Source organism: Ylistrum balloti, unplaced genomic scaffold, assembly GCF_031769215.1.
Source record: "Ylistrum balloti isolate Yb309-2 unplaced genomic scaffold, AGI_CSIRO_Ybal_v1 Utg370220, whole genome shotgun sequence".
Lineage (NCBI taxonomy): Eukaryota > Metazoa > Mollusca > Bivalvia > Pectinida > Pectinidae > Ylistrum > Ylistrum balloti.
This window is the reverse complement of record NW_026782185.1, coordinates 457,848-480,598: the sequence shown is the minus strand read 5'-3', so window position 1 is coordinate 480,598 and position 22,751 is coordinate 457,848. Positions and strand designations below refer to the sequence as shown.

Here is a 22,751-nt window from a genome sequence, read left to right as displayed (position 1 = left end):
GTTTAAGTTTTAATCAAAATTGATACCTTTAAGAGCAAAGTAACAGATCAAAACAAACTGCTTTTTAAAACAGAATTTTTTTTAGCCCTTACCACGTTTTCGTTTGTTCTCTATATAGTATTTCGTTAAATGATTCTTCATACAATAAAAAACGAGTCACATAAAAATCATATTATAGATTATCTCTATATTCCGTCAATTCATTCTATCTTTGTCCGTAAATGGCTTCTACATTAAAACAACAATGACATTCAGGTTGGTTATATTGAATATAAACACGAATAGCTTTATCACATTTCTAACTATAATCTTCAGTGTAAACTCCTTGATTACACCTATAACAAGGATTTTTAACAGAATTTATTTTTCTACTAAAATAATATATTTATATGTACAATAAAGAATGTGAAATGCAGATTTTGTTTATTGATAAAATTATCTTCCTATTAAATTGTTCTTTTAGGACTGATCACATGCTATTCCACTTTAACACAGAACAAAGACCTTTTCACATTCACAATGGTATATATGCTTCATTTATAAACCTAGAGTTTTGTTTTTGATGGAATAAATTGCAATAAGTGGATGTTAGCGGCATTATCAGAATGTTTTCATATCAATTATTTCTATCAGATGATATAAAAAGCAAAACTACAATAACAGAAAGGTCATAATTTGAAATTTAATACTGGCTACTTATGTTATTTTTCATCAAAACAGATTTTAATATGCAGGTTTTATTACAGTGTATATTGAAAAAAATGATGCTCTATCCTTACACCATAAAAATGAAACTTCTACCATTTTTTGAAATTGCCAAAAGAGTGAGTTGTCTGAAAACAGCCATACTGATATCTCCAGGATCAAACTGGATTTTCTTGGACTTTACTTTTAGAAAATTGGCTCAGGTAAAATCAGATCTTAAATTCAGTTATCACAATCCACTCATGTGAAGTAACAACAAAAACAAATCTGTAGGTTTCTTTTTAACTTATCAGCACTTACACACGTAACACTTACTTAAATAGGTTATGTAAATATCAACAAACTTGTCTGCTTTGTACACAACTTAATAAAATGTACTAAACATATATCTAGACAGATACATTAACACTAATAAAATACCTTGTTCTTTCATTACAAAATCATCACATTCTTGATATTTTTGCTTTGGCAAACACATGATAAATACAGTACAAGACAAAAAAGTGTCAGTATGCTTAAGTATGCCTTAACCGAAAAAAAAAAATATATATATAATAATATTTAATAATAATAAAGATATGAAAAAAAATAGTTTGATGAAACAACATTTATATTACAATTAAATTTGTTTATAATGACAGAACACAAGAGATTGCTATGCAACATTGATATCAAATTGGAACACTGAAAACTGAACTCATTTCTGATGAAAAGTTGCTCTCAGTTTTTTTTTTAAATTTTAAATATCACATAATACATCTATATAATTATTATATATAATATATTTAAGTGTACCGTTTGCCTCAGTAGAGTACATCATGCTTTTCAAAGTCCGAATAGCGGAATTGTGATTCTGGTTGTATAAGTGGAGCTGTTATATCCTGACTCTGTCCATCCATGTCAATGTCGAGGAGTGTGGTCTGGTGAGAGATGTGCGGTGGGGTGTGACCAGGAGACAAACTCGAACGAGTTGAGTAGTAAGGGGTTGTGTCAGAGTTTCCATCTTGCTGCCTGTACATCGCTTCATTTTTGTCAACCTGCACGGGTGAGGCCTCACTGCCGGCAACCTTTTTGTTGTTCTGCTGAAGCGGTGGTATTCGCACAAGAGTCGGTCTATGTCGAGGCCCAACGTCCAGCGTTGAGGGCCTCTCTGGCACAGAGACATCTCCATTTGTGTTTATGCGACGGCGTGGGGGAATCGGCGGTGGAGCATCGGACTCCTGCTGTCTAGAACTGTAGTCACTGCGATGCAAAGAGGATCTGCTTGGCGTGCCCCGTGACTCAAAGTCAGGAGGTGGAATGGGTGGGCCGAAGCCTGTACCTGAGGAATTAGGAGAGTGTCTACTTGTGTTGTTTTTACTGTCTCGGATGTAATCCGGTTTGAAATCATCTTCGAATGTCACAGAATGTCTATGGGAATTTTTGGATGTTCTCGGTGTGTCGTAATTACTTCCCTCAGAGGTTTGTCTCTGGAGCATACCATGTCCCCGATGTTCGGGATATGGAGATGGAGAAATGACAGTGCTGGTATCACTGTCACTGTACAAGGACTGTCGTTTAGGTGTGGAGTGTGATGTAATAGTGCTTGTGGTGTGTGTCGATGTAGTGGTAGAATTTTGTTCATTCTGTTCTGTAAACCTTATAGGCACATCCATGTTAATGCTTGGGCGATGCCTCACGTTGTAGCCATGATATGTATTGTGTGGGTAGCCAGAGGTTGAGGTAAAACGATAAACTGAGAATTCATCCGGTTCAATGAAGGAATCCCGCACAGCTGCCATATAGGCATCACGGCGATTCCCTATGTGGGAGTCTCGTTTTCTGCGCACAACACGATTGTCCTCCCGTGAGTTCTGCGGGGCAGGAGGTGTAGACCTGATGTCAAACCCTGCTGCCACGGCAACCAACATGGCTGCCATATTGAGCAACACAGACTCAGTCTTACTTTCTGTCTTTTTTTTGTCTGGTAGTGAAGAACTTTTCCCTGAATCTCCAGACTCGTACGGAATGTTTCTCCCTCGCATCTCCTCAAAAAGCTCCACCGGCAAGTCATTCTCATCACCATCTGGAACACAGCCACAACAAAATAACTGTATTACGTTGAAAACATTTAAAAATAACCAGTTCCAAACCATGGAAATTACTAGCAACCTTTTCTTGTCATTACAATCTTCACCATTTTTTTCTTTACCTGATAAATGTTCTTTAAAATTAGAGATCATGATAACTGATTTTAACACAACTTGATCCAAAACCTTCTTATAGTCCAATTAAGTAAGGACTGGTGAACATCCGGTATCAGTTTGACCAGATTACTATATATAGTCTGATTAGATGTCAATATTCACTTAATGGATGATGGGGTTGTTCAGACAACACTTCACATCCTGTAACATCTAATGTCTACAACCAACACCCAATGTCTGCTAAAGTTTAATAGAGTCAGAAGTAAACAGATCACTTGTCCACAGATATTTCTAGGTCAAATGGGTCAAAGGACAACAGTCAAGGTAGTAAAGGTCAAAAATCTTTTCCCACTTCTCTCAATAAAAGATTCAAGAATTAAAGCAAGGTAAAAAGTCTTTCTTGTCATTATGCTTTAAGGGTTAAAATCAAAATGTCTTCCAACACCCAGAACAAAAGGTCACACAATAGGTTCATGCAAATTAAGGAAGTTAGAAATAAATAAATGAAACTGCATTATCAGGAGAGAATGACAGAAGTTTCTCATAGATATACTTTAATAAACAATTATGTTTGATGTACCTAATATCTTTTCTGTATTTTCAATTTTTCAGTACTTGTCATATATTTCACACTTTACATACGACATTGACAACAAGAAAATTTCTTTTATTTCAACCAGTATAAAGCAACACAATAAACTTCACGACACTCAACCAGATGGTTACTTAGAAGTGTGAATGGAAATTTCATATAAGAAATGGTATATTTTGTTCAACCATCTAATGTGGGCTGAAAGATGTTTTCAAATCTTACAGTTTATATATAGAATATATGTACATATATATTTACATTTAGGAGAGCAGCTCTCGAATTTAAAATCATTAGAGGGCAAGCTCGAAATAATTTAGATTCTAGATTATCTGTAAAAGATGTGTCTTCTAGATGCACTAGAGCTACCACAGCAGAGAAAATAGAATTTCCTGTAGCAAAAACAGTTATTGATAAAAGCTCTTTTACCTACAGTTGCTTTGTTTTATTGAGTGATCTCAGTGCATAGGAATATACGAGCAAATCTGGCTCCTACATCTCGGATATCTGACAGTGTATATGTACATCTTTTAATTAGGTTGTATTTAGTACTATTTACCAGATATAATGTCTTATCATTTAGTCTGTACATATATGTTTCAAACAGACATTGTCTAAACATTTTATCCTATGAAGATAAAAGATATTATTGATTGAGAGAGAGAGAAAAAAAAAATAAACAGCCTTGAGTGTTGAGTCAATAGTAATAGCTGTTAACATGGGATTTCCCAAAGTAATAAGGAAGATTTTATGCTGATGTTTGTTTTTAACTCCAAACATGACCTTGACCTTATATAGACACCTGTGAAATGGTTTGTTAGACAGTAACATGTGATCAGCAGAAATATAACTACGTGTCTCAATCATGTATATTGATGTATCTGTGTAGAAAAGGCTGCGACAAGGAAATATGGACACTTGACCTTTTTATTAATGTTGACCTTGTAAGGAAATATGTACCTTTTACCTCCTACAGCAACTTTAATAAGTACTTAAAAGGTCTATCTACAAGTGACCATAATGTTTGAAGTTTGGTCAAAGTGAGGAATCTAATCCCAAAACATGTCTATAGCTGAATGGGGTGAACATGTCTAAGACCAAACACCCAGGAACACAATCACACATTTTTTGTTCATTCTGTCAACATTAACTTCTTATTTCATTACACAACTGAAAGAATGTCTTAATAAATAAACTTTAAATGTACTTGAAATTGGGATATATTAAATCAAAAAGTAACTTTCCTCGTTAAATCTGTTTCTGGTACAAGCTGATCTAGTTCACCACATGCAAGATTTTTCTCTAGGGGCTGCTAACAGCCCAGTAAATCGTACAAGATTGCTTTTACACCTGCCCACAACCGCGAAACATTCATACCTTCTGAAAATAAGCTGCAAGGCGACTCATCCGAGACTGTCAAAAAGACCCATTTCATCTTGATATCAAATACAGAATGATGAAAAATTTATTTCTTACAAAAAATAATGACCAATGTCTCAAAAATATTTCACTAGAAAATTTTTTACACTTAAGTTAAATCCCAGCAATTTACTTATTTTTGACTAAAAATGTGTATAATTGTTCTACTTTCAATCCTGATTTCTGAACAATTTTCTGTTTTACATATTTCTGTTTTTAAAATGAAGATAATTGCAAATATTTCAAATACATACAATACCATACAGATTGTTTCACAAGTCACAGCTGGCTAGTGAAGAACATTTAAGGTCCGATGTTTTATGTCCACTAAGGGATTGCTCTCAGACAGTCTGATAAGTGGGACTTATGCATATACAGTTCCCCAAAATAGTTCATGATCCAGAATATGCTCTATTGTCTCAGAATAATTGTCTATAAGAAAATTACAATCACAAAACTTGACCTAAAGCTATGAATACAATCAAGGGTCCTATATAACTGAGAAAAATACATACTATCACACCAATGCTGTTCCTTATTACTTGTTTCATCTAAAAACATCCACTTTGACCACTACTTAAAAACGTCTTGAGTGTCCTAAACCTATTACAGGGATGTCGACAAGGTATATAAATTAGGGAGTTTTTATCAGTACATATATAAATTTGATAGACTGTTCCAAATGAGTGACAGTTCCTTATTGTCCATCACATATAAAAGAAATCATCTGCTCTTTGACCACTACTTACAAAGTTCTTGAAGTGCCCCTATATTGGAATGTCCACCTATATGTTTGAGAGATCGTTCTAGGTTTGGAGCACTTTTAGACCACCGTCCATCACCAAAAATAACGGATGACCTAGGATGGCGATCCTTTTTGGCAGTACTTGGTCCCCAGGTTTGGCCTTTGATCCCATCCGCTGGATCTAAAATGTAAATATCACAATGTGTTGATCTAAAGAAACTTCAAAAGGAAAGAGCTAATGTAAGGTGTCAGTAAGCGGGTAATGAGTGGGGCACATCACTGTGAGTATTAATACCAAAAGGTATGCAGGGTGATCACACAAAAACTAAATAGTATAGACTATGAAGAGGAATTTAACACTCATGTGTGAGTATATATAATGATCCGAGATGTAGGGATACCAACTGAAGTAATCATCTAAGATTTGTTGGAGAGAACTGTCTTAAGTTAACACAAGTATATCCATGAAATGACAATGAAATAACATTCAAACTATATTATTTAATAATGAATCTAGTCAATAGCCAGACAAACTAGGAAAAAGTGTGCTTAAATATAAAATCATCTATGGATATTCCTTAAAATCTCTAATGGCTTAATTACATGAAATTGGTACACTTGTGACTGTGGCCCACCAGAAAGGTCGAATGAAGTGAGTTATATCTACAATATAGTATGGCCAGTAATCAGACAAAAAGAAATCAAATTGGTGAGATCTTACAAGCTATGGCCTGTGGCCAGAAGAATGTAATGACAATGGTGGCAAGGGAGGATGAAATCATGTTGGTGAGTTAACATACAAACTATGACCCTTAGCTTGGGAGGATGAAATGACAATGATGAGTTTACTTACAAGCTATGGCCCGTAGCCGGGGAGGATGAAATGACGTTGGTGAGTGGGGTGGGCTGTCTGGACTAGCTGGATGGCCGTGGTGATATGGCGATTCATGCTGAACGGTGATATTGTGTCGAAAGTCTGAAATTATACACAAACTTGTCAGGTTCTATCACTTTGCATTTTCTAGTTCCAATTCTTACAATGAATTTAAACAGGATCACTTGTTTGAAATTGGGGATTTCATAAAAATGTTTCCTATGAATATAAAGTGTTTAGATTTTGGGGAAAAATATACTTTTATTGGCATCACTTAACGCAAGATATTATGATTACCTGAGGGTTCACTGATGGAGCTGCCCCCATATTTGAGAAGTTTTAGACGGCTCTTTTTAAACTTTCCCTTTCGTGTCCGTGGTTTTGGGTTACCCATAATCTGCTGTAAGATCATGATATTGAGTTCACGCTCCACCAGCTCAATCTCCCTCTCTTTTAATTCCTGTTCTCGCTTATGAAGGAGTTCTTCAATTTTCTTCTGCTGTAATGCTGCTTTTGTCAGCTCCTCCTCCCTGCATCGGAGCTCCTGAAGCCAACACAGATTTTTAGACACCAATGCTCTCCCAAAATCATATCTTCGTTACTAAGATGCACTTTCCCCCCCAAAAAAAATTATACTGTACATAACTTTATCATACATTGCTAGAATAATAACCTTGTTTTATAAAACACAATATAAGAAATTTTCACACAACAGCACATTTTTGGGCATGAAGTTATGGTGTTTGTTCTTTGCATAATGTTTTGTGTTTTAAATTAAGTCAGACTGTGTGCTTAGCTGATAACCTTTTAATAGTTTTAACACTGTCAAATTCATGAAATGGTACTGGTCAACTTTGACTGAAATGACTTCAATTTCTCCAATTTTTTTAGATTTTAATGTATCCTTTTCCATATTCTGTATAAATATAAATTTCACCAGATGAAGAGTTTTGAATACCTTTTCTTTGAGTCTTAATTCATTGAACATTTCTTCTATTTCTAAGCGCCAGTCTTCTTGCATAGTATGAAAGGATTCCTGAGGGGTTGTCATGAAAGGGGAGGAGGCAATCTCACTGAGTCGGTGTAAAATCTCCGAAAATGTTGGTCGCTGGTGAGGCTCTTGGTGCCAGCAGTCTGTCAAAAGACCAAACAGTAAATTATACTTACAAGATATTCAGCATAAAAAATGGAGGGTAAAAATCCCTTTTCATGGATTCAATATCAACAATATAGGTCATAATAATTGAAAAGAAAATTAGCCCACTTAACCACAAAAATATAGAATACCAAGTGGTCAAACATTCTAGGCAATGACCATATACACTAAATCTTGTTAGTGAGAGTAAGCAGATTTCTCCTGACAAACTTGATGTACACTAATAGTTTAATTTAACAACACAAAAGGGCCATAACCCCCATTCCTCTATACAAATTAAACAAAGACTAATTAATTATTTCAATTTCATTTATTTCTAACTCAATATTCATACGAAGTAGATCACAGTGACTTGTTTTATATATCAACCCATACTGGTCAACTTAAAAGTAGCATAATTCCAGGCAAGATTTTCCAGACAAAGGAAAATGAACAAGTTTAGTGATGTACATAGGTTTTCAAAATGCGTTATTACAAGTTTAAAATATTAACAGGAATAACTTATAAAGTGTGTTGGTGATTCGTTATGACTAACATAGGATCTAGTACAGTGGATATTACAAGTGTCCATAAAAACTGATATTAAAACTGTCATTCTGTCATAATTTGCTGCTAGATTTATTATTATTAATTTCTGTGTTTAGGAACAGCCGACATTTATACAATCATCATACAGAAAACTGGTAAGATTTCCCTTCAAGTTAAATTTAAATTTCCTCACATATTGTTACAAAATGTCACAAGTTATGTTAAATAATTATTTCAGTCTTGAAGCTGAAATTAGTAGTATAAAAGTTTACACATCGTTGATTGAAATTTTTCTTTTTGGAGATATCTCCAACCCTAATCATATTACACCACCTTAACAATGATTAGTATTTCCATAAAGAGTTTTAATTGATTTAGGTATATTTTTGGCCTGCAATGTTGATTTTAAGTCTTCTAGTTCCTTCTCTTCAGTAAATTACAAGAAGGGAATTGATCTTGTACATTAATGTATGCAAATCACCAGTACTAATCTCAGTTTATTAAACAAGCCTTAATAAATTTTGATTTTAGCCAGCTTTTGACAAGCTAAAATGAAATTTGTCACAAGTTTTATAAAGCATATATGTAACATCACATGGAAGTGAAGTCAATATCCTTTGTATCATGTATTTGAATATCTAGGCAAATATTGTTGAAAATGAGCCTTTCAAGATAAAACTGCAATATTGTTATCTTAACCTGACAACACAAAACATTATACTACGTAGGCATATACAATATAAAAAATATCACATGGGTAAATTCACTTAATAGCAAGGAAAATCATGTAATAAATAGCCAAATTATGGATAAATTCAAAAGAGATTTAGGAAGTATCATCAATAACTCTGATCTGTTTTAAATTTACTTCATATCATAACATTGACTAAGTACATGTAATATTATCCAGACGGAATAAATTATCTTTTACTTACTACATCAAGTCAATCAGGAATATATATGTATACAAAAATTCTGAAAGAAAAAGACAGTATCTCCTTGGAACTCGCACAAGAAATACTGAGTGTCTGTACATATTTCTATCATTCTTAATCTCAGATGTAAGTGGTTGTAGCTTGCCATCAGTGATTCCTGGAAACCAACGTCAGACAGTCTTTGAGGATAGAAGACAATCATATCACATCCAACATTCTTTATCTAGCTTACTTACCTGACATAAGTTTGGCAAAGAGACCTGGACAAGTACTGGGGATGGGGAGGGTGAGTTTATTCACCGCCACACCATAGGCCACCCCCAGGGCATCAATGCCCTTGTACGGCGTCTCGCCTGTCAGCAACTCCCATAGGACCACACCATAGCTGGAAAACAAAGACAAAAGGTAATTTGTAAATAATGTGTCCACGAGTGTTCTTTCCACAGTCACGACAGAACAATAGACATGCCAGCAAAGCAGAGGTAATCAATACTGGTGTCTGTTTTTGACAATTGATGAAGGTGCCAATATCTCAATCATATTTACAAGTTCTACACAAAGCCAAGCCCACTGAAAATTGAAATCACTAGTGTCAATTGTTTCTATGATCATGCTGTATGACTAAGATGTTGAAAACTTTTTCCTGATAACCACAATCATGTCTATAGCAAGTAAATGCATCATTCCTTCAACAGGCTCATTTCCACTACAACAATGTAGACTTAGAAACAAATTTAAATACAACAAAGACTTATCAGATTCTGCCTTGCAGAAAACATCTGAGTGTGTCAGATTTTCAAGATGTGTACATACTGTAAATGACTCGCAGCAAGTAACACAAACTACAAAATGTCAGCCTATGGAATGAGTAGAAATGTGAAGATGTGTACATAATTGGTAATGGGTCTCAGAGGATGTATATCCACAGCATTAATACATTTGTATCTACTAGCGCCTAATCTTTGCTAATGGTGGCTCCTTTCTGCTACAAGCAACAAGAATTCACTGTACAAATACTGCTGGTTTTCTTCTAGAATAACTACAAATGTTTCCCAAATAAATCACATTATATGTATGCTCCATTTGAATTTCCTGGTCGATACATATCATAAATATATAAACATCATACTACTTTGTACAAATGCATTATATATGTACAACAAAAACAATAAGAGGTCCACTGGATCTGTATCTCTCACCTGTTATTAGTATTCAATAATTTTCAGAAATATAATTTTTAACATTCCATACCATTAACATTCCAAGTCTTTCTTAATGAAAACTAATTTGACTCTTGCTACCTTGAATATGGGTCAGGGTTATTCAATTTTACAAACTTTGTACACTGGTTCCCAGGAACCTTCCAGCCATTTATCATGATTCCAGGCTTTTTGGTTACTTAGAAGAAAGTGTTTAAAGGGAAAAGTTGATGCTAGACATGGAGGACTGATGCCACACCCTGGCATAAGCTCACTAGCCCCTTGCTGGTCTAGATGAGTTAAAAGTGATGTATCTGAAAATCTGTCCATGAGTGCTGGGACATTTTCTTTCAAAATGAATTAAAGATTTTTAATCATTTGGGTATGAAGCCAGGAAAATGCAAGATAAGGTGAACTCTAATCAAAATAAAAATATAATTTTGTATCATTGGTTTTCAGGGTGTGGCATCTATCATCCATGTCAAGCATCAATTCAGCTAGGAACCAGCCAAAAAGTAATTACAAGACAAATGATATGGCTACCACTGCCCACCAATGCCTTAATCCAATCTGCATGAGGACTGTGTGGGAGTGTTTTGTAATACCAGAAGCCTTGCCTGCAGATTTTAATAACATTATATATCAGCATTCCATCACACAACTCACACTGGTAACATTGATTGTAACCCTGTTGTTCTATCCACAAAAACAGTGTCAATGAATTATGAATGAAATCCCACCATGTAAGTTGGCACTTCTGCAGAAAAGTACAGCAATATTGGTAAAATATATTCTGACTGAAATTTAAGCAGGATTGGCTTCCTTCTACAGCTAGCCTCCTTAAAAGTTCAAATGTTGTAAAGCCTCTAGTGTTTTATTACCTAATTTAACCTGAGATCCCACAGAAGAGTTACATGTAATTATTACTGCTTTTGCTTGCAGCTGCGATGCTAAAAATAGCATTTTTGAAAAGTTTATGATCAATGTATAAGTGAGAAGGACACTTTGTCTGATATATTTTACAATATATATTATATAAACTCCAATATGACTGTAACATATATATCAAAATAAAACTAGCAAGACAGATTTTAGAGAAATAACTCATAGTTCCTTTATAACAAAACCATAACCATGTACTTTCCTGGTCATGATAACACTACATGTTTGAAAATTCTTTTCAAAAAATCTTCCTTGGAAAATTGTCAAAACATTTTTGAGTATGCACAGAATTTTTGTGTTTTTCTTTAATAGTATGAATATATAGCAAAGAAACTCTTTGAGATTAAGACTTTGTTGATGAACCCCCACTTTTTTTTTTTTTTTGATATCCGAGTTTTCGGAAAAACATTGAAAAAATTGCAAATTGACTCCAAAAAATACTATTGACAGATTTAATGCATAAATTTGATCCCTTGAAATAAGACACCACAGATATTTATTCAGACTGAATTACCACCGTAATGGAGATGATGTGAATCAGTTTCAATTTCTTGATCGATAATCAGAAACACAAAATCTCAGCATGGTGTTATTTTTCTGGTGAGGAATTAACTGTGTACTCAACTAAGCTCTAGTTTAAGCCTAACACAAGCACTTCTGGATATTTTGGATTAATTGGCTTTTCAAAATTGTCATCAGTCATCAGTTCTATTATTCGTTTTTGACTAATTTTCTATTATTTTCGATCTCTGACGCACCACTAGGTTACACCACTATAAGACAACATTGCCATACCTCCAGACATCACTACTCTTGGAGAATGTGGAGGTTTTGATCACTTCAGGAGCCATCCAAGCATAGGTCCCAGCAGCAGACATCCTTGTGGTTCTCGACACTTCTCTTGCTAATCCAAAATCTGTAATCTTTAAAGTTTTCTTCTCCAAGGAATCACTTAGAATCTTTTCTTTTAAGAGTACTGTAACAAAAAATATGATATGTTCGTAAAATCTTCTGTAATCATAATTCTTGAGATAGTATGATTAGGAGTTTGAATTAGTGAAATATAGGTGACTATATTTATTTTGCATTAAAAAAATCCATGATTAGACAAGATTTTAGTACATACGTGTATGTAGGTCTGAGTCTGTGATCGATAAAAAAAAACTCTTAAAGGAGATGTTAACAAACATGGAATTCTACATGCATGTAATTCAGTTGTTCTCTTCCTCATATAATCTATCGTCACAAAGAAGTAAGGGAGATAACCCTCCTAATTCTATTCCAGTGTTACATATACTCTGAAACATCAATTTACTTTCCCCACCTTCTTCGATTTCCCTGCCCTTTAATTCAACATCCATGATGAAAGGCCCGCATTTGCACATTCTCTATTTAGAACCAAGTTTCTGGTGCTGATTTTATTGATTTTTTTAAAGACCATTCCGGATCCTTTTTTAAAGCCATCCACAAATTGAAACCGGAATTATTAGCAAGAACGGAAATTGTGCAGCATTAATATTTTATAAAGCTGCCTGCCTTCTAAAACAACAACTCATTATATAATTGCTTCCTATATATAGCAGTAATTGAATAGGTATATATACACATATTTTTTCATTACACTGGCCAATTTAGATTTTGCTGACTATGTATTGCCCTCTTGTAATGGCTTGACATCATATACCTGAAGATTAATATGGTATGCCATAATAGTTTAACCATCATGTATAATGATGAAATGTACAGTAAAAAACATTATTTTGAGCTTGAAATAACAACATTTTAATCCCTATCTTTTTTTTATGTAGAAATTTTGATAAGCTTTTCTAATGGAAAATTTCATGGAAAAAATGAAATGTAAATAAAGTATGAATTACAACCTGAATGTATTAATGCTGAGTCACTGCAGCTCTACGCTACTTAAAAAGCATGTTACCTATACACTTAGTACGACCACAGGTACATATATATTTCTTTTATAAACAAATTCACTTTAGGAACAATTTGTCATGGTCATGATGATGGTAAAAGGTCAATTAATGTACTGAAAAAGGGCATGAAGTGTATTGTCTTTCCTAATACCTATAATATCTCCAAACATCAATGCCGACACGAGACAATGATAAACCACAATTTCAGCTGTGATTATAACTAAAGGGTGGTTCAAAACAGGAGATTGGACACAATTAGAATAAAATTATCAAAATTACAAATCTGATGGGAAAGTTTGAAGTTAAAAAAGATAAAATTTGTTTAAATCTTAATTTAAAGTTAAAAAAGATAAAATTTGTAAATCTTGGAATGTTTGTATTATTTGTTGTAAATGAAGATTTAAAATTAAAAGGAAAGCTGATATCCATATTTTTGAGTTGTATGTTTGGGAGGTCATGTATCCCATCCATAAATAAGATATACTCATCAAATAACAATGGTACGTAGGGATAGAGCAGACAATATCAGCTACGTTAACACTATCATCTTTCCCCAAGTCCTTACATAATTACTGAGCTAGTCATGACCTAGTTCCCATACATGAAGTCAAATGATGTGTTTCTCAGCCATGCAGACTTATCTTTTTCAAATACTGATTCTGATCAGAGAGTTTAGCCTTGCAAGTTGAGTTGTACTGCTGAACAAACATGAGAATGAAACCGCAGCTGGATCACTATGACTGAAGATCATGAGGTGTATTTAATTCAAATATTTAGTTTCATGATCAGTGTTAAGGTTTGCAAGTAGACAGTCTGACTTCAGACTGAAAAAGCAAATTGCATGCACGTAAGTGATGGAAACAATCAAATGTGTATCACATAGCTACAGGTATTTAGTGAACATTAAGTACAACCGGATCTTTAACTCAAAACTTGACTTGGTCATTTTGAAATTCATCTGTTGTTATTAAATCTATTAAAATAAAAAAAGATTTAATAGTTGGTACAGGATCCGAAATCATGAAACAAAACTAAATATTATAAGATTGTATGTATAAACGTAGTAGCCAACTTATGCTGTACATGTATATGTGTCACAGAACTAGTAAATGAGAATATGTTATGTCTTTAATGTTTAAAATAGATCAGCGTTTCTTTTAATCTGAAGTCTATATATATCCATACAACTAGCTGTCAGTATCTGTTTATTATACAAGTAATAGTATTTGGTATATGATGTAACATTTTCTTAGAAATTTGAAAGACATTCATGAAATTCCTTAATTTTGTAAACATAACATCAATTTCAGATGGGCCTGGAGGAAACAGCATTTTTTCAAACAATAAAACAATGGGGCAAATTCTTTTTCTAGACACTGGTGATCTAAGTACATAATACCACAGTATTATATTATTGGTAACTTATCCATTCATTACTATATTAATAATGATACTGAACAACAGTGAACATATATACACAAACACATGCCAGCCAAATCCAGCAAAATTCAACAAAAATTTAAAAAGAGACAAAAACTGTTTGATGGTATTGATCATGATAAAATCAAATAACATGTAGATCTACACTTGTAATTATCACATAACTATATGACAGGACAGGTGTATAACACTATTTTCATGTCATAGATAAGACACGTTAAGATGACATCACATGCTTTTCTCGGTAAAACTTACACCTACTGTCCATGTCAAAATAAGAAGTGTTAATCTACATCTAAGTCTGGAGTCCAATACTCACAAAATTTTCATGGGACTTAAAGGAATTCTGGAAATACTTAAATATAACATTTTGGGACCCATTGTATTTAGCAATTAATTAGGACTTGAAAAAATAAATTGTAGATTGATCACTGAATAATTCAATCTTACATGGAATAGATTCCAAATTTTTCTTTGATTTTTCTTAGAAGTACAGGTTATATTTGATTAATAGAATCTCACATTAGTGGTGGTAAACTTATATTCAATGTCACTCGCCTAACTTATTTAACTTGTTCAAATAAATTATATATCACTAAAAACACCTAACTTATTTAACTTGTTCAAATAAATTATATATCACTAAAAACACCTATGTCAGATCCTCTCTATATACACAAAGCTAACATAGAAAAAGTCAAATGTTAAAGGAGTTTTTTTTTTAAACAAGCCTAAAAATGGGTGGAGTACATAAGCAAGTGAAACGCTAACTTTTTCCTGAATCACACTGAAACTGATACTGTTATAGTTTTGGTCATATATTTAAACAAGTACTTGTCTGATCAGGAAAACTACCCATGAATACATTTCATATCTGGACATCACATCACTAGCTTAAGGTTGTCTGGAAAAAAAAAAATGAAAAGGGATTTTATAGTTCTTTCATGTTATGAAAGAAATTCTCGCACACTTAAAGACCTTCAGAATATATACCTAGTGGATATTATGTGACTTTGTGTACACTGGTACTACATCTACACTTCCACAATATATTGTACATGTATGCATCTCGTGCACATCTACACTTCCACAATATATTGTACATGTATGCATCTCGTGCACATCTACACTTCCACAATATATTGTACATGTATGCATCTTGTGCACATCTACACTTCCACAATATATTGTACATGTATGCATCTTGTGCACATCTACACTTCCACAATATATTGTACATGTATGCATCTTGTGCACATCTACACGTCCACTGTACATCATACATGTATGCATCTCAGGGCAAGGACATGTTTAGTAAATGGAAGAAAACATCAACTAATAAATGTTTCAGGATCAGTCTGTATCATCAATATTAATATTATATTGAATATTCCGAGAGGGCAAAAATGGACCTCCTCACAGTTAACTCACATATATTCTTCCCAATATGAGGCAAAGAAGCCTTATCCAAAACCAGTGGAAAAAAAACACCCTTGTAATGAACTTACTGAGCTTTAATTTCAAATCAAATTTTATGAAACAAATAGTAAGGTTTAATTTTTGGCAAGCAAAAAATAAAATCTTGCAAAATGAAAACTGGAGAAACTTTTTATCACATGACTTACATGACATGTAGATGGGTTTTTAATTAAAAGTGTGGAGGGGACACAGTGATTTTGGGACTCAGATATTTGGGTCCTTCATATTTCAATTCATCGTGTGACGTTATTGTGACATTATTATGACGTCACAATAAAGTGATTCAATGAAAAATGCTTCAGAGTATATATAGTGACATATACAAACAATATTTAACAAGGACAAATTTCACTAGATAACACAGAATATGTGATTATATAAAAGTGGTACTTTTAGGTGGTACATAAATGAAATCCTTTAAATATCATTATATCAGTGTAAGAAACATGATACCTACATTCTTGAGTCAGTACAACTAGTAGTACATCAACTAATTGTGTAAACCTATGGTAATTTCCTTACTTCACCACTAAACAATCAGTGGTGTTTGCTCTTTCTCAAGATAACCTTCTAAATATACCATGTGCATCAAACTGTTGCCACACTACATGTAGCTGTGTGTATGGTACTAGTTGGGAACTCCTAGAGCTCATATATATATACAAGTATATGCAGGGCACCATAATAATCACAGCTCATAACAAGATCAATGATAACAATATTGTAGCCAGCAGTGAATCTTCAATAGGTAATATTTTTTGTGAAAAGTACATAAACGAGAAACCTGAATCTGCTGCTTATAGATCACATACATGATAAATCATGATGATTAAGCTTGAGAAAACTTAACCTAAATCCAGCACATTTGACAAGAAATTAAGAACTCTTGACTTGGCTGGCTTCACTTTTTTTCAGATATAATGACCAAGGGGAGTCCCTTTGCCTGGCTATGATGACCAGGAGAGATCTATCAGATCTGCCACATAATGATCTGGTGAAAACACTCTGTCTGAATATAATGATCAGAAAGGATCATCCAGTCTGGCTATAATGTCCAGAAGAAACAGCTCCATCTGGCTATAATGTCCAGGAGAGACAGCTCCATCTGGCTATAATGTCCAGGAGAGAAAGCTCCATCTGGCTATAATGTCCAAGAGAGACAGCTCCATCTGGCTATAATGTCCAGGAGAGACCATCCAGTCTGGTTATAATGCCCAAGAGAGACAGCTCCATCTGGCTATAATGCCCAGGAGAGACAGCTCCATCTGGCTATAATGTCCAGGAGAGACAGCTCCATCTGGCTATAATGTCCAGGAGAGACAGCTCCATCTGGCTATAATGTCCAGGAGAGACAGCTCCATCTGGCTATAATGCCCAGGAGAGACAGCTCCATCTGGCTATAATGACCAGGAGAGACAGCTCCATCTGGCTATAATGTCCAGGAGAGACAGCTCCATCTGGCTATACAGGGCTCTCGATCTGCCAGATTTGGGGCCGAATCCCAATGCAAAATAATATCTTTTCTTCCCAATTTAGACCCCAAGTTTTCCCAATTCTAAGGAAAACACCGTTATTTTTCCCAATTCAAAGGGCCCCGGGCCCCACTCCCAAAATGGGGTGTGAGAGACCTGCTATAATGTCCATCTGGCTATAATGTCTAGGAAAGACAGTTCCATCTGGCTATAATGTCCAGGAGACACAGCTCCATCTGGCTATAATGTCCAGGAGAGAACAATCCCTCTGGCTATAATGACTAGGACAGATCACTCCGTCTGGCTATAATGACTAGGGCAGATCACTCTGTCTGGCTATAATGACTAGGACAGATCACTCTGTCTGGCTATAATGACTAGGGCAGATCACTCTGTCTGGCTATAATGACTAGGGCAGATCACTCTGTCTGGCTATAATGACTAGGGCAGATCACTCTTTCTGGCTATAATGACAAGGACAGATCACTCTGTCTGGCTATAATGACTAGGAGAGAACATTCTGTCTGGCTATAATGACTAGGACAGATCACTCTGTCTGGTTATAATGACTAGGAGAGAACATTCTGTCTGGCTATAATGACTAGGACAGATCACTCTGTCTGGTTATAATGACTAGGACAGATCACTCTGTCTGGCTTTAATGACTAGGAGAGATCACTCTGTCTGGCTATAATGACCAAGAGCGGACACTCTGCTTGGCTATAAGGACAGGGAAGAACCTTTCAACTGGTTATAATTACGGCTGTAACGAGTACTCAAAAACGGGTCAGGTTTGAGAAATAACCTTGTCCGAAAATGTGTACCCAGGTACCCGTCAGAATAGGAAACATTCTGTCTTCCATCTGTGTTTACATTTCAGATTATTAAAGTAATACAATAACTCACACACTTGTTCTGTTTTCATTCACCAAGGATGACATTTTATCTGTTAGTTGCATTTCCACATCCAATATTGATGTACTTTAGTTTTCTCATGACTGAATTTTGTTTTGGGAACCGTCAAACACATGTGTATACATGGCAGACTTGTGTACTGTACTTTACCATACAACCATGGATAACATGCGAAGATTCCTGGATTTCTTGTTTGAATTAAACAACCTTCTTATTCTTCTATTTTAGTGTGTTTATATTCTGGGTTGTAACTTTTCCTGGTTTCGTTCCTATTATGTTGTCATTGAGCACGAAAACTCTGTCAAATACAGTTATGTCTCTATCTACCTTTACTTCCTATTGTACAAGTAACACCATCCTGAAATATTTACAGTAAGCTTGACGGGCATATTTTGCCAACTTTTGACTCGATGCAACTTGTCTCAAGATAAATCAAATTACAAAAAAGGTGATAGGTACCAAGAAAGGAATACAAAAATATCATCAGAGAAGCATTGTGTTCATACTATGTATATGGTAGATTTTTATTTGTTTCCCTATGTTACAAGCCCTTTTCAACAGGGTAACACTACATTTCATTGTTAAATGGTTGTAAAAAGGTATGGGGTCACCTGGCCAACTGTGTGGGTTTTCCCCCAGGTACTCCAGTTTCATTCCACACAAAGACCCTTCAGTTGACAAAAAACTTGCTTAACAATTGTTGTTGAATAAATAAAGTTTACTATTTTAAAGTCGGATACCCAAGTATAGTCCAGTATTAATATTTGGGTACCTGGGCCCAAAATTTAGTACCAGTGACCTTGTTATAATGACCAGGGGAGAACATTTTGCTTTCAAAAGACAGGGAAGAACCTTTCCATCTGGTTATAATGACCAGGGGAACACTTTGCCTTCTAGTGACAGGGAGCAATATAACATCTGGTTATAATGACCTGGGGAGAACACTTTGCCTGGTTATAGTGAGAGGGAAGAACCTTCCATCTGGTTAAAATGACCAGGGGAGAAAACTTTGCCTTCTATAATGATAGGGAAGAACCTTTCCATCTGGTTATAATGACCAGGGGAGAACACTTTGCCTGACTATAGTGACAGGGAAGAACCTTTCATCTGGTTATAATGACCTGGGGAGAACACTTTGCCTGACTATAGTGACAGGGAAGAACCTTTCATCTGGTTAAAATGACCAGGGGAGAACACTTTGCCTGGCTATAGTGAGAGGGAAGAACCTTCCATCTGATTATAATGACCAGGGGAACACTTTGCCTTCTATAGTGACAGGGAAGAAACTTTGCATCTGGTTATAATGACCAGGGGAACACTTTGCCTTCTAGTGACAGGGAGCAATATAACATCTGGTTATAATGACCTGGGGAGAACACTTTGACTGACTATAGTGACAGGGAAGAACCTTTCATCTGGTTATAATGACCTGGGGAGAACACTTTGCCTGACTATAGTGAGAGGGAAGAACCTTCCATCTGGTTAAAATGACCAGGGGAGAACACTTTGCCTGACTATAGTGAGAGGGAAGAACCTTCCATCTGGTTATAATGACAAGGGGAGAACACTTTGCCTGACTATAGTGACAGGGAGCAATATAACATCTGGTTATAATGACCAGGGACAACACTTTGCCTGACTATAGTGACAGGGAAGAACCTTTCATCTGGTTATAATGACCAGGGAGAACACTTTGCCTGACTATAGTGACAGGGAAGAACCTTCCATCTGGTTATAATGACCAGGGGAACATTTTGCCTGACTATAGTGACAGGGAAGAACCTTCCATCTGGTTATAATGACCAGGGGAACACTTTGCCTTCTATAGTGAGAGGGAAGAACCTTCCATCTGGTTATAATGACCAGGGGAGAACACTTTGCCTGACTATAGTGAGAGGGAAGAACCTTCCATCTGGTTATAATGACAAGGGGAGAACACTTTGCCTGACTATAGTGACAGGGAGCAATATAACATCTGGTTATAATGACCAGGGACAACACTTTGCCTGACTATAGTGACAGGGAAGAACCTTTCATCTGGTTAAAATGACCAGGGAGAACACTTTGCCTGACTATAGTGACAGGGAAGAACCTTCCATCTGGTTATAATGACCAGGGGAACATTTTGCCTGACTATAGTGACAGGGAAGAACCTTCCATCTGGTTATAATGACCAGGGGAACACTTTGCCTTCTATAGTGAGAGGGAAGAACCTTCCATCTGGTTATAATGACCAGGGGAGAAAACTTTGCCTGACTATAGTGACAGGGAAGAAACTTTGCATCTGGTTATAATGACCAGGGGAGAACATTTTGCCTGACTATAGTGACAGGGAAGAAACTTTGCATCTGGTTATAATGACCAGGGGAGAACACTTTGCCTGACTATAGTGACAGGGAAGAACCTTTCATTTGGTTATAATGACCAAGGGACAACACTCTGCCTGGCCATAAAGACAGAGACAGAATACTGTGCCTGCCTATAATGACCATTAGAGAGCAGTCTTCCTAGCTATAATGACCAGTGAAAATACTGTGCCTGGCTATAATGACCAGTGTAGGTCAATCTGACTGGGAATAATGACAGGTGAATAATACTGTCTGGAAATAAAATCCTGGGGAACTCTGACTATAGTTAAGTTATAACCAGCAAAGGATCATCTAAAATCCTCTACACCAATCTCAAATATACAATAGTAATAATATATAACATAAATCAATTGCGACATCAGTTTCGATTCATATACAATTTTGGCCATTTAATTATATAAAAGTTCTGGATCTTCCAAATGTTCATCTACTGGTAATCTGTTTCCATAATGACCATGCCATGCTCTGAACTATAATAACTGTCAACAACCTGAGCTTGGCTATAATGACCTATGGTCCAACCAGAGCAAGCATATTGCAAGAGCAACGACATGTGCCAGTGAGATGATACCTAGACACTGAAGAAGTTGCAGAGATGGAAAACCTGTCAACAATCCTTCAGCAAGAACACAACCCAGCCATCACTGATAGTCATGGCATGGCCATCCACCATTCAGAAACAACAGCAAACAAACCTGGCAATATTTGAACTGGTACATGCAATTCATATAAAACTAACAACACTGAAGATGCCAAATGGTATTACACAACTGATAACTGTGGATAGGAAAGTATATATATCACAAATATTTGTAATTTTCAATGAACAATAAATAAAAAATTCACTTAGAAAGTCCAACACATGCAAATGATGGTTCATTTTGTATTTCAACATAGTGTAACATTTTTATCCACCTGTTCACACCTTTAATTTATATTTAGATACAATGCCATTACAGTTCATACTTACTATTGCTAGATTTGAGGTCACGATGTATTAAAGGAATGGGAGATTCTTCATGAAGATAATGCATCCCTTTTGCTATTTGTACAGCCCAATCAACAAGAATATCAGGAGGTATCCTTCGTCCATTCAGCACCCTGTTGAGTGATCCTCCCTCTGCAAATTCCATTACTAAACACAAATTTGGTTCTTTCAGACATACTCCTTTTAGAGCTGCTATGTTGGCATGATCCAGAAACCAAAACACAGTAGCTTCCTGACGGACACTTTCAACTGTTGCACTTATAGGTTCATCTGGATCTTGACGTGCTGCTTTTACTGCCACAGTCTCACCTTTCCAGACACCCCTGTAAACTTTTCCAAACCCCCCAACTCCAATAACTTCCTCCAATTGTAGTTCATTGAAATCGATCGTAATATCGGGTGGGATAGTGTGTTCAATACGATAATTGTTGGTGACAAAATTACTCGGAAATATTCCGACATGGTTGTCAACCCTGCCAGTCCACCATCCCTCATCTCCTGAAATGTGTTTGTCGGTTGACAACACCTCAACCGTGATTCCTCTTCGGAGTGTCAGCTCATCTTCGCGTTTTGCTTCGTAGTCGAATACGGCAGTCCAGAGACCAGAACCGTTTTCGATCGATCTTCTGTTTAACTTTTTATCATGAGGTGATGCCATTGAACCTGGCACCGAGGATAACGCACTAGGCATTAGACAATGCCGTGCACTTGTCTCCTCTCGACTCCTCTACGATAAACACCAATGTTGTTGGTGTCTCGGGGTAGGTTCCAACATGCAAATATTCGATGTTTTGGTCGAACAGCACTACCCTTAAATTAGCCATAAGAATATAGTATATGAAATACGGAGCAATTAAACTATAACATAACGACATATAA

At 35.6% G+C, this 22,751-nt stretch overlaps 1 protein-coding gene across 1 annotated transcript; it reads right to left on the bottom strand.

Moving 5' to 3' along the window:
• Positions 1 to 1,508: 1,508 nt before the first annotated feature.
• On the bottom strand, positions 1,509 to 22,576 carry LOC132551832 (mitogen-activated protein kinase kinase kinase 11-like). Its single transcript, XM_060215979.1, has 8 exons — positions 21,855 to 22,576; positions 12,074 to 12,254; positions 9,374 to 9,522; positions 7,477 to 7,652; positions 6,816 to 7,062; positions 6,498 to 6,620; positions 5,649 to 5,825; positions 1,509 to 2,770 (listed from the first exon to the last, which is right to left on the bottom strand). The coding sequence occupies exons 1-8, from the start codon at positions 22,561 to 22,563 to the stop codon at positions 1,509 to 1,511; spliced, it is 3,024 nt and encodes a 1,007-aa protein (XP_060071962.1). The 5' UTR covers positions 22,564 to 22,576.
• Positions 22,577 to 22,751: the final 175 nt, after the last annotated feature.